General features: G+C 36.2%; 1 protein-coding gene across 5 annotated transcripts in view; it reads left to right on the top strand.

The window, feature by feature from the left end:
• Positions 1-12,992, top strand: part of LOC107681460 (arf-GAP with SH3 domain, ANK repeat and PH domain-containing protein 1-like) — a 109,870-nt gene that overhangs the window by 73,968 nt on the left and 22,910 nt on the right. For 3 of the 5 annotated variants that reach the window (XM_016477765.1, XM_016477762.1, XM_016477764.1), the window contains exons 4-15: positions 894-968; positions 1,580-1,629; positions 1,909-2,038; positions 4,044-4,129; positions 5,669-5,744; positions 6,256-6,342; positions 7,020-7,028; positions 7,265-7,365; positions 7,478-7,547; positions 9,451-9,538; positions 9,799-9,847; positions 11,531-11,694. In XM_016477765.1, the coding sequence (XP_016333251.1) occupies positions 894-968; positions 1,580-1,629; positions 1,909-2,038; positions 4,044-4,129; positions 5,669-5,744; positions 6,256-6,342; positions 7,020-7,028; positions 7,265-7,365; positions 7,478-7,547; positions 9,451-9,538; positions 9,799-9,847; positions 11,531-11,694 (985 nt within the window). The remainder of the gene's footprint in view (positions 1-893; positions 969-1,579; positions 1,630-1,908; positions 2,039-4,043; positions 4,130-5,668; positions 5,745-6,255; positions 6,343-7,019; positions 7,029-7,264; positions 7,366-7,477; positions 7,548-9,450; positions 9,539-9,798; positions 9,848-11,530; positions 11,695-12,992) is intronic. The other 2 variants (XM_016477766.1, XM_016477763.1) reach the window with 1 other exon arrangement.

Here is a 12,992-nt window from a genome sequence, read left to right as displayed (position 1 = left end):
GAGGCTGAAAGCCGTCGAAGCGAAACGAGGCCGCTGAATGAACGTGACGCACGGCTCGAAAGCAGCGGAGCTTTTATTATGCCACAGTCGACCGCTTCCGCTCCTTCCGGTCGTGCGTATGTGGGGAAAAAAGCAGCGCTGTTTTATCATACTAGATACGTTTAAAAGTTCTGTTATTATGCTACTCTGTGCGGTCGTCACCTGTCTAATAAAACTCATAACATATTAAAGCATCTTTGGTGTTTCCATGTTTTCTACAAAACAAAACCGGAAAGCGAGGTGTTATGACGTCACTGGCAGGCGACACAATGACACTATGGACACGGTCCGTGTCACTAGATAAAATAGCTTATTTCTCTGGATTTAAACATTCTTCGAAACATTTGGGATAATGTAAGTACACAAGTCAGCAAAATATATAACACTGTTCTAGTGGTTTTTTGGATATTTTAATAAAAAAATAGGCACTTACATATTGTGCCTTTAAAGGTGTATAATGCCAGATTTTGTCCTAAATCTGTTATTCATTTTGCACTATTTTTTATTTTTTTTGTTTTTTATTTTTTTTCAGGTGATGTAAATTTCTCTTAAGGTCTTATGAGACAATGCTGTCTCACAGTTGGTCTCATCTTGTTACTTGAGTCCAAACTATCTGGCCTCTTGGGTCTGAAACATTAATGTTGATTAATTTAAAAGATCTGTCCCGGAGTATCGGGTGACAATGCAGGTCTACTCATCCTGATGCAGTTGTGTCTCTCTCAACGGGCTCTTTGTGCAGATGGCTGTATTTGATATGTTTTCTCTTATTTCTTCCGTGCTGTGCTTATGTTGTGCCAAGTGTCATGTATCGTATTAAAACAGTCTCTGCTCTGTTTCACCATCTTTTCCTGCAGCTCCAGAGTCTGAGTCATAATGTGATCTTCACACTGGACTCCCTGTTGAAAGGCGACCTGAAAGGCGTGAAGGGGGTGAGAAATATTTACAGACCTTGTCTCATAGACCATCAGACACGCAGAGCCTAAATACACATGCAGATGCATGCAAACCTTTCTCTACAATTGTGCTTTCATACCAAGCCAGAAACATTTAAACAATATCTAAAAAGAAGATGTTGTAGACTCGTTGAAGTACTTGGAAGTGCCTTTGTGTGTAAAGCTCTATTCAAGTAAATGGCTTCATGACATCACAAACTAAACTAGCCCACTGCAGTTTTAATGTAATGTACTGAAACTGAGCGCGGTCAAGTGTGGCTATTTGTGATGTCCTGCTTCTCAGAAGATCAGCAGTCTGACTACCACACCAGGAGTCAATCAGAGCCCACTAATGGATCTGTCATTTACCACAAGTAATGGTCATGGTGCTCCAGATATTCATCACAATAATGATGTTATGAGGATGTTACAGTCCTAAATGTGCTGTTTACTTTACTGCTGGAAAAATATCTTCCCTCCACAATGATGCAGATGTGTTAGCTCTGTCTTTGTCATTGGATTTTGGGTGTGACATCTGCTTTGTTGTAAACATGAGGGAGTCTAATTACTTTCACCTGACTCATTACTATTTTTCCATTTTTTTCCAGGACCTGAAAAAACCCTTTGACAAGGCGTGGAAGGACTACGAAACCAAGTTGTACGTTTGCTTTATGCGTGTTAGCTGAGTGTGTCTGTATACACATTTGTCTATTCATACTGATTATTTTCTGTCTGTGGGCTTTTGCAATTATCAGATGCATTTTATAGTAATCTAAAAGCGCCATCAAAAAGCATGAGCAAAATCATTTTCTCCTCCACAGATGTGAGATTAATGCAAAATAAACACAACAATCTATTTGCCAGCTCAGATGAGTTTGTTCTAATTATACAAATATTTGTATTGCTTTTTATGGTCACATTTCTTGCAATCTTACAGTACAAAGATCGAGAAGGAAAAACGTGAGCATGCCAAGCAGCACGGAATGATTCGAACAGAGATCACTGGTGCTGAGATCGCTGAGGAGATGGAGAAAGAACGGAGGCTTTTTCAACTACAGATGTGTGAGGTCTGCAGTGCACTTGAGCTGGTTGGAGAACCTGTAATATGTCATAGTTGATATTGTTTTTTTTTTTTTTTTTATTTGTTTTTTGTTTTTCTAAATTAATTAAATTATTTAGAATAAATAGTTTTTAACAGAATATTAATTTATGTCTACATAAACAGGTAATTTTGAGTGCTATTAGATACAGACAGTTGTGAAAAAAATCATCAAACACAATTTTGGACACATAACACAGTATATGGCCATTGCACACTTGCGTGTTGCTGTAGAGGACATGAATGAGAATTAAGCTGATTTAAGACCCATCCAATATTACTAAAATACAGCATCTTTAGTATTTTCGGAAGAGAATAGCAAGAAAAGAATGTTTTAGTTTATTCATATTGTGCTGATTACATGTATATTGGAATATTTCAGTAGCTGTGGGACATTTAAATACCTTTTCTAGGTTAAAGGCTTGACCAGAATATGGAGATTATTCTGAGAATTTTATGTGTGTACATGGTCAGTGATTTTTTTCTACTAATGCTCCCACTACCCAAAAAACTTTGTTGTTTGGACAGCTGAGAGATCTGTACATTATCATTACAGTCTTTTTTGTAATGGTAAGTGAGTAATCATTCATTCATCTGCATGAGTTTACTTGTGACTTTATCAACAGGTTTTGCTAATGACATTAACATTTAATAAACAGCAGCCAATCAGAGCCCTTTAATGGATCTACACCAATTACCCCAGGTTGCTGTCACATCACCAGCTGTTGTGATTGGTACTTCTAATATAAATCTGAATTATGTAATGCCGTCATCTCAGTGCTAATGGCCTTTTTATCTTATGTCTCGAAAGATTCCCTTAGCATTAGAGCAGATGGTTCAAATTGTGATGTTTCATAATCATCAGTGTTGTATTTGTTCATTAGGGAGGATAGCTGTGGGTTATTTAACATGTTGATGAATTGTGTTTGTCAATAGAAATTGCATTTTGAATTTATTTCATTCTCCATCAAGGGTTTGCGAGGGGTAGATGTAATGTTAGGTATCTTAGGAAAAAAGAAACCTTAGGTTGCCTTTCAGATGGTATTGGACCAAGTCACTTGATAAAATCTAATATTTAAATTAAATTCTAATTTTTTTCATTTAATTAAGCACTAATGTAGAGGAGGCAGTGGTATATTACTGAAAGTCTGGATTGTCTAGACTTTTCATAATTTATCAGTCTTCTGTATTTGGATGTTTCCTATTTTCCTTTCTTGGTGGTTACACAGGTAAGTTTATTTTTACTCAACAAGACATCTAATTTAAGCAAAATCTAAAGCTGAGAGCAATGAATAATTTATTATGCAGTGAGGTGACTCATTCAGATACAGGAAGTATCGAAGGAAATGACAAACTCTAGCGAACACATACAACATACCTACTGTATGCATTATGAAAACAAAGATGTGCACGCACCCTAACTTAATTAGGAAACTATATACTGTTGTGTGTCTAACATTGTTGACAAAATTGTGGTTATGGGTTTAAAGGTTATGCACAAATATATTCACACACTCTAAGATGAGCAGAATGTGTGCCATTTCACCCCAAGATATATTCAGACATGCCAGGGATCAAAAGGACAGATTAAGTTTCTGAGCATAGCCAAAAACTGGTGTGACTTTGAAAGGTGTTCTGGAATATACCTCTCTGGGCTAAATCAGGATTACGATGATGTTTAATTCATTTGTTTTGTGGGCTTGGTTTGTCACTGCGTGTTCTTTTCAGATTTAAAAGATGAAATTTTTGTCCTCTCTAGTTGCCTCTAAATTAACAACAGTTAATTGTTTAATTGAATATTTAGGCTACATTTAAATATGTGCTATGGAATGGACCTGTAATTTTCCCTAGAATGATTTTGAATAATCCATTTCAAATAATATAGCACTTAAGGTTTCACAATCACTGAATATCTTTTGTTCTACTGTTGTATACTAAACTGTGTTGTGACCAAAGTCTGTCTCTTTTTGCAGTACCTGATCAAAGTGAATGAAATAAAGACAAAAAAAGGGGTTGACCTCCTTCAGAACTTGATCAAGTATTACCATGCACAGTGCAAGTAAGTGACATTTGATTTCCGATGTGTTTTTACCACGAAAGACATTTGCAATATCAATATACTAGATAAATAAGTCTGCTTAAATCCAAATCCTTTAAGGTCATACAACTATCAACATAAATGTGTATTTGACGTGTGATTGTTAATGGTCGATACCGGAAGTGTTATTGATCCATGTAACCTAAGTGTCACTGTCCTGAAAGTCTGAAAAAGTGATGAGCTGAAAGAAAGAACTGAAAGTGTAGCACTTTTTTTTCTTCTCAGTCTCTAAAGATTAAGGTTATTTTGAGCTAGTGTTGCCTTTGACCTGTAGATACATCAGCAGAAACCTGCAATCTTACCTTGCACTTCAAGGTTTTGATTGGTCAGATGTAAGACTGTCAAAGTTAATGTTTGTGATTAGTGTGATTGTGTTCTGACTTATCAGACTTAGCAGAAATATAAAAGTTCCTGGTGTAGCAACCATTTATCACTAAATAAGGAAAAACACTTTTTATGGATTTTTTTTAAAGCGTCTTGTCTGGGTTTAATTTATAAATAAGTAATTTGATTTTGTTGTATGGTGAAATGTAATTGTTGAAAGTCAATATGTGAACAAGTAAAGCGTACAAGAGTGTAGGGCTGCAGCAAAAACAACTTAACACATGTAAGATCATGTCCATAAAGTGTGGAGAACGTTGTTTTATTATTTGATTTGATTTTCATTGGATTCAGTGTTTATGTTCCCAGTGCATTATCCAGTTTAGAGAACTATAGAACGAGTTGGTTTTTGTGCATGTGAGACAAGTAATTATGCATATATTTGCACTTATATTATGAATCTTCACAAATTGAAGAAATTGAACAAAAAGCTAATAATTACATAGGCAGAACATTCAGTTTTCTTTCTTTTAAAATATGACACGTATAAAACTTTAGATTTTCTCATAAACATTTGAAAACTAAAAAAAAAGGAATTAAAAGGAAGTAAATATTTTACAGACTTAGGCATTATACATATACTTTGAAAAACTCTCTACAGTTTTTTATTTAATTTGCAAAAAATATGCCAAAGGTCACTCAAATGCAGAATCATGCTCAAACCTCATATATACTGTAAACATCTGATGTGTCCTGACAGCAGAACGTGTGGCACAGTGTCTGTACCACTGACTCATCCAATTTGACTCTGATACTCTTGGCAGGTTGTTAGTGTTGGCACTATTTTAGTCATCTGTCAATATTTAAAACTGGACATTTCCACCACAGGCATCCACAAAACTGAATGTTTTGTTTGTTAGTTCAAAGCTTTAAATGCTTCAAAGGTACTTTTGATAATTAGAGAGATCTACTTCAATAAATTGTTAAGCTTATGAGCTAATGATATTTTTACTTATTAACTCAGGCTTTCCTGTTTGCAGGTTTCTGTGTGGTGTAGATTGAAAGTCTATAATTTTCCCTGACTATTGAAAAAAATATGTACAGCCGATAAATGTTTTCAGTGTGAAACATGTGTTCATCAATTCATTGTTGTAATTCTTTTTTTTTTTCGTAAAAAAGCTTTTTTCAAGATGGCTTGAAGACGGCAGATAAGCTAAAGCAGTACATCGAGAAATTAGCAGCTGATCTTTACAATGTATGTACTTTATTCTTTACAAATTAAAAATTCCTTTAATTCTTTAAAAATATTTGATTTGATAAAACCTTTTTTGCTTACTTTGTTATGGATTGGACTTGGCAATAAAATATTTTATCAATATCTGGGTCACATTACAATATTTTGTTTAGTGTATAGTCATTTAAAACTGTTATTGCAATCTTTTACTTGTTTCTCTCAGAGCTGCATTACACCTCTGTGTTGTGCACTGTTACATTCTTTCCTAAGATTGTTTTCCTAAGATCCTAAGACTATTACTATACCATGTTTTACCTTGCTGGACTTGGTCTGAATGGTGGACAATCATTCATGTGGTCCAGTCTCAAAATATGAAAGTGAAAAATGCAACTACAAATATTAATTCTTAGCATGAGGATATCAAAACCTTATTACAAGGTGAAATATTGCGGTACTTTACAATGATGGGTTTATGTCCTGCACCCCTGATACTGTATGTGTAACAAGTTATTTTTGATTTTGTGTGATGTAGATAAAACAAACACAAGATGAAGAGAAAAAGCATCTCACTGCATTAAGGGATATCATTAAATCCTATCTACAGCTGGACCAAAAGGAGGTAGGTGTAGAGTGTGGTGTGCCTCAGGGCTCTGTTTTAGGACCAATGCAAATGATCATTTAATTGCCCAAACGTCAATCAAAGGACTTGTTTGGGATTAAATATTTCCAATGTTCATTACATTTACATATGTTAAATATATAGTAAATCTATTCAGTATTTAAAATACTGTACACATGTAGAATTCTAATTAGTCCTTTAATTGAATGAAACCTGAAGAGTTGAATTTTGCAGTACATCTGTGGATCTAATGTACAAACCCTCCCTAATGCTCGACCTGTACAGGGGAGAGTGTGAGAGGGAGTGCCCAGTGCTGTACCATGCTGGTAGCCAGTATGAAATTGGGCTTGCTGGTGACCAGTGTTGTGCCCCACTGGTTGCTCAGAGAAAAATTGCTGACTCTATCATGTTTAATAAGGAAAATAAATGACAATAAGTAGTTAGTCAATGAATATTTGTTTTATGTGCTAAGTGCCAACACATTGTCGTGACCGCAAACTTGCATTTAATTATGGTAACATGCTGGGAGACAAGTCTGTAAGTTAGAACAAACCGTAGTGTAGTGTACCATAGTGCATTTAAATGGTTTAACAGATTCGACACACACAGCTTACATGTACCATGCTTTTCACACCCTCTCCTATGTCTCTCTCACCCGCTTCCTGTATGGATTGAAGTCTAGAAGAGTAAGTGTTCAGCATGTACAGCATGACGTGTGAATGTGATAGAGATTGTCGTGTGTGCACATTAAATAAGTGGCTGTCAGATAAAGCTGATGTTTAAAAGGTTACAAATCTGTTGAGAAATATTGAAAAATCTTCATGTCTTTTACAAAACTGCTGTGTATGCAGTATCTGTTGGGATCAGTGACTGCATATAGCTGTTTAAAGCACCATGTGTATGTGTGTTTGTACTTGAGCAGGACTCTCAGAGTAAACAGGGTGGCTACAGTATGCACCAGCTGCAGGGAAACAAAGAGTTTGGCAGTGAGAAGAAAGGCTATCTGTTGAAGAAAAGTGATGGGTACACACGTGCACACACACACACACTCATTTAGATGATGAGATTTCTGATCAATATGAGTTCTTGCTCTCTGCTATAAGTAGTGTTATGCAGTATAATTGTTGTGTTGTAGGTTGAGGAAGGTGTGGCAGAGGAGGAAGTGTTCAGTTAAAGGAGGAATTCTCACCATCTCTCATGCCACTGTGAGTAACTCAGACACACTCATGTGATTTACTCTGTTCACTATAAACCATGTCATCCTATAATCAGCCTAATAAAACAGAGGTCTGACATTTACAGTGAAAAGACTTCATCAGCTTTCTGAACTTTGGCTGAATGTCTCCATAACAACCTAGACATCCCACTGTGTCCCTCTTTATAGCTAGGGTAGACTAGAATAACTTTTTTCCTGAAACATTTTTTGTTATACTGGTTCTTTTCACATCCTGATAGCAATCAATAATTAATATTACATAAATATATATAAATCTTATGTGGAAGGCTCAGGACCATAAATAATTGAATTCGCTCCATTCAGTTTAGCTGGTGTGGGAAAAAATAAATTCAGATTTCATCACAGAAGTGCAAGCCAAAATTCGAAGACTTGCCAAAATACACAGAGACAGACAATGGAGTAAAACAAGGGTAAACATTGCCAGTGTTTATACAACATGGATGAATTTGATGACATGTTCGGGTTTCAATCGATAGAACAAACTTGCAGAGTTTCTTCTCGACAGGTAAGCTAAGCTTCAAGTTAAAAGTGTTCCTAATATGTTGGACCTTTTATTGAAGAATTCTACTTTACCTGTTGAAATATGCTATAAGAGCTGTGTTTGGGGGAGGCATGACACGCAAAAGGGGCATTTGCAAACAAAATTATGAATGTTTGAAAGCATGCTTTATTTTTGTAGTTCTGCTAGGTGACACTAGTAGTGCAAAAACTGCCTACCCTAGCTTTAAGAGCCCACTGGGAAAATGAGCAACTGAGTGTTGACCACTTCATCGAATTTCTCTCCTCTCTTCTCCTCTCCACAGCCTTGTTTTCATTCACGTCATATCAAATGTGGCCTGCTAAGGTTCTTACTACACTCCTAAACATACTCACTCCTAAACATCATTGTCTTGGACACAGTACCAGTCAGTCACAATAAGTGAAATTATGCAGGCAAAAAGGTCCATTGTCAATAGTTGAGCAATGCATGAAGCACAGCTCACACAGAAGTCACTTTCAAACCAAGCAACTTTCTTATGGTCAACGTGGCATATTAACGTACAAAAAAAAAAAAGACTAGATTTCACCCACAAAATTTTACTAAGCAATGGAAAATGTGACGACATTTTTAATTTAACTGAACACTACCAGTCAGCATTGTTAACCTCCCTTTCTATGTCTCAGTCTCAGGTCTTGTCCTCCCTCACCCTCCACATCATATGTCATCATTTTTTGTCTTTTCCCCCATGATGTCACTTTCCCCCTTTTAGACCCTCTGTCTCACATTTCATCGTCAAATCAAACCATATTCATAACAGTCTGGACCAGTGTTATGTAACAAACATGTGTTACATTTCTCAACACCTTTGTTCAGTCAGTAGCCTGTATGCATATCACTGTGCGATTGAGCCTATATCAGGTATCGCAAACTACTATCAAGTGTTTTGTGAATATTATTTCTTTGTAAAAGGAAGGAATGTTAATTTAGTTTTTTAAAAATGTGTTTTATAGTTTTAAAAACTACTCATTTAGTAATGCACTAATGCACTGTGACCCATATGCTACTACAGGTATATGCGGTATGAGACGCTGAAAAAAATGACACTCAGCTAAAGATATCCATCTAGTGTGTACATATACCAGAAAAAAAGTATGCAGATGGTGCGCAAGAGTACTTTCTGTTCTGAATGTACCCCAGACAGACTGACAAACTCATCTGTGGGCTGTAGACCAGTAATAGACCTACGTTAAATGATTGTCTACCAAAATAATATATAATCTTTGTATTAGCTTCATTTTGTCATTATAAATTTAAAATCACACGGTCTGGGATGCTACAGCAGGAATATGAAGTAGTCAAGCATTTTTCCTGTTGTCACATTTCGTTTCAGTCAAACAGGCAGCCTGTCAAACTCAACCTGCTCACATGTCAGGTCAAGCCCAGCACTGAGGACAGGAAGTGCTTCGATCTAATTTCCCGTGAGTCAACAGACACCCACAGGGAGAGCTTATTTTGTGGGAAACCACATGAGTGATTTAGTAGCTTAGTGTAATGTGTTTGTTTACTTTACCATACTCAATCTTGGAAGAAAATTGTTAACTTAATTTTAAATAGTTGTATAATTGCAACATTAATGTGATTGATGACTTTAATACTATCTTCTGGTGTTTAATTAGATTCATGGAAATCACTTCATGTATATGCAGATGGCTTATATTTTATTTGTCATGTGTTTCAGATAACCGTACATATCATTTCCAGGCTGAAGATGAGCAGGAATTTATAATGTAAGATTTTTTTATGGGACTTTTTTTTTTACACCACTTTGCATCTGTAAGTCACAAACTTTGTAATCTAACTTCTCTGTAAATGCAGTAATCTGTAATAATTTTTTATATGCTGATAATGGGATCTCTCTGCAATTTAACAATTATGAACAATTATAGCAATCTGCCAAGCGGTGAAAACAACTATTATTTTGTGTGACTAGATTGTACTACTTTTACGGCAAACTAATATCGCAAATAGAGTTTGAGATTTTAACTCTCGTCTAAGGCATTTGCTCGATGGGTTTTGTGAATCTCTGTTGTGAGAAGTCTGTGAAGGGGTGTTTGATTGTTATAATTTGGTACTTACACATTGAGGTCACTAACACCACAATGACATTTCCCAGACTCCTTTAGATACAAACATTCTCACAAAAAAAGCATCTACCATCTCATAACGTGTCTAAGTATTTTTAACGGCTGGCTTTGCTTCTACACTGCTGTGAGCTCCCTGCTGTTTATCAGAGAACTCCATGACTGAGCCATTTGACAGCCATTATAAAGGGCTTTTAAAAGCACAGAGGCTGATCAGAATGAGGCCCTATAACCCCTTTATACATCAGTCCTGCAGTCCTTTCACCTCTGCTTTGATTGGAATCTCTTTTAAAAGCCACAAGCCGATCACATCATCTAGCTAACAAGGAGGCAAGGCATGCTTTTGAACTTAGTATATCACCCCATTTTTTGTAAAATATATCTTATTTACGAAAAAAATGGCAAAGGGATAAAAGTAGGAAGATGAATAAGAGAGTCTGAAGAAGGGCTTAAATGTTGCTTTAGGATTTAGCTGTTGTTTTTTTGAAGCAATACACTTTTGTTGGCACATTGGTATTTCAGCATTACATGACAGAATGTTTAAGACAATATTATAAAAATCTTATGTTATGCAGCACATCAGTGTCCATTTTAAAACAATGGACCAATCAGAAGAAGGACTGGGATGGATAAGCAATTCAAGCTTTTTACAGTAGCAACTGTGTACAGTTACCATGCAGTCAAAAATGGGCAACTTTCCTAATACATGTTCCTGTTAGCATGTTATTCCAAAGAAAAATGTATTTGCACTAGGGCTGCACAATTAATCGAATTTCTAATCGCGATTACAATTATGGATGCCACAATTACGTAATCGTTCAAAGCGGCAATTAATCGGTCAAAGTCCACTTATGTTATTCTGTGTGCTTAAGATGCGTTTTTTCTTTCTACATGTTATCTTAAGGGTTTTTCCATTGTTTTAATTTTAGTTTTAGTATAACATTATAATACCATTCATATTTTTACTTTTTTTTTATAATTTAAAGAAGAAACCAATCCGATGTATAGTTGACATTTGAGGCTTAATACTATTGAAAAGCACTAAAAGTTTTTCAGTTAGTGTTTTCAGCTTGTTTATTTTCATATAAAAATACGGCATGCAGTTGCATCAAACAGTAGTATAAACATCATTCAATGTAAATTGTGATCATCGTAATTAATAACCGCAATTACAATTTCAAGGGAATAATCGACAATTATGATTTTTGTCATAATCGTGCAGCCCTAATTTGCACTCTTCAGTTTATTTAGTTGTGTCATAAAACTGTAAATAAAAGAGATGGAGAATTCTTCTTGTGTTGCTCTGTTAATGTGTTTCTGCCTCTACAGATGGATCTCAGTGTTAACTAACAGTAAGGAGGAGGCGCTTAACATGGCCTTCAGAGGAGAGCAGGGTGGAGGAGATGATGGGCTGGAAGATCTCACTAAAGCCATAATAGACGATGTGCTGCGCATGCCCGGAAATGAAGTGTGCTGTGATTGTGGGGCTCCAGGTGCATATCTGTCTGTCCATCCATCCACCCATCTGTCTATCTATCCGTCCGTCTGTCTGTCTGTCTTAAAAAGAAAATAATAATAAAACTGTGTCTGGTAAGGTTTCTCGGCCTCATTTCACTCTCTCCTCTCAGGTCTCTTCTCCACTCAATCTGTTTTTATTTTTTTGAATCCCTATTTCTGTTTTTCTCACTCTATTACCAGTGAAATCTGTCTCTCTCATGATGAAGCAGCGGCAGTGTGAGTGTGAGGATCAGGCAGTCAGTACAGACGAGCGCGGTTACATCACTCTCTTATGTAATTGGCTCATGCAAGCTATGCTGAACGTTCTGAGAGGGCGGCTGCTGCTCCAGGGATTATTTGATCAGCCTCTTTCACGTTCATTGTTTTCTCTCTCTGCAAGAGGATAGAGATGTGGCCCAGGAAAGGATCCTGGGGCTTTTATACTTGTTTTAATTTGTTGTAACATATAAATTGATGAACAATTTATAAATCGGGGAAATACGTTTTTATAGATTGTCAGGCTTATCAGTGAAAAGATTATTAATGCTATCCTTTTAGATGACCATTGTTAATGAGTAATGCCAGAATAAAGGCCCAGAATTCACACCAAGGAAATAACTATCAATAACTATAACTATAAAGTTTTAATCATTCTAAGTCCACACCACAATTATAACAATAATAACAAAAAATGTTAACATCGGTGTAGACACTAATATAGTTATCTTTATATTTATTGTTCTTGGTGTGAACGGTCCTTTAAAGGTGCAGTAGGAGATCTTGGAAAATGCTAACTTTAGCCTGATAGCACTGAAAGCGAACGTCCCACCCTCCCTGCAATCGCCGTCCAAAGCCATGTCCCCTGAACACATATACGCTGACAGACCAGAATACCAGAGACAACATTACAATAGGCTACATCAGCGGTTCCCAATTCCAGTCCTCGCGCCCTCTTACTCTGCACATTTCATATGTATCTCTTATCACGTGCGACGTTTGTTCTATTCGACCGTAAGTGCCCTGGGAAATGTACATCACCGGATATTCCGCCATGATTCCAGTTCGAAGCGAGCGAATATGTTCCATATAAAGGGCATTAAAGTGTGCGAGACGTGAATTTAAATAGTATTTCTTTACAGAGGTATATTATGTCACACTTCACACTTCTTTAGTAAGTTTCATCTGTGTGTGTGAAGACAGTAGCGCAAATCCGTGACTGAATGTTCCGAAGTGAAATAAACTTCAACGGAATAAAGTTGAATGGAATTGAATTGAATTAAAGTTGAATAAACTT

Source organism: Sinocyclocheilus anshuiensis, unplaced genomic scaffold (assembly GCF_001515605.1).
Source record: "Sinocyclocheilus anshuiensis isolate Anshui unplaced genomic scaffold, SAMN03320099.WGS_v1.1 scaffold1924, whole genome shotgun sequence".
In the NCBI taxonomy this organism is placed as follows: Eukaryota; Metazoa; Chordata; class Actinopteri; order Cypriniformes; family Cyprinidae; genus Sinocyclocheilus; species Sinocyclocheilus anshuiensis.
Note: the sequence above shows the minus strand (reverse complement) of the source record. Positions and strands in the feature narration are given on the sequence as shown.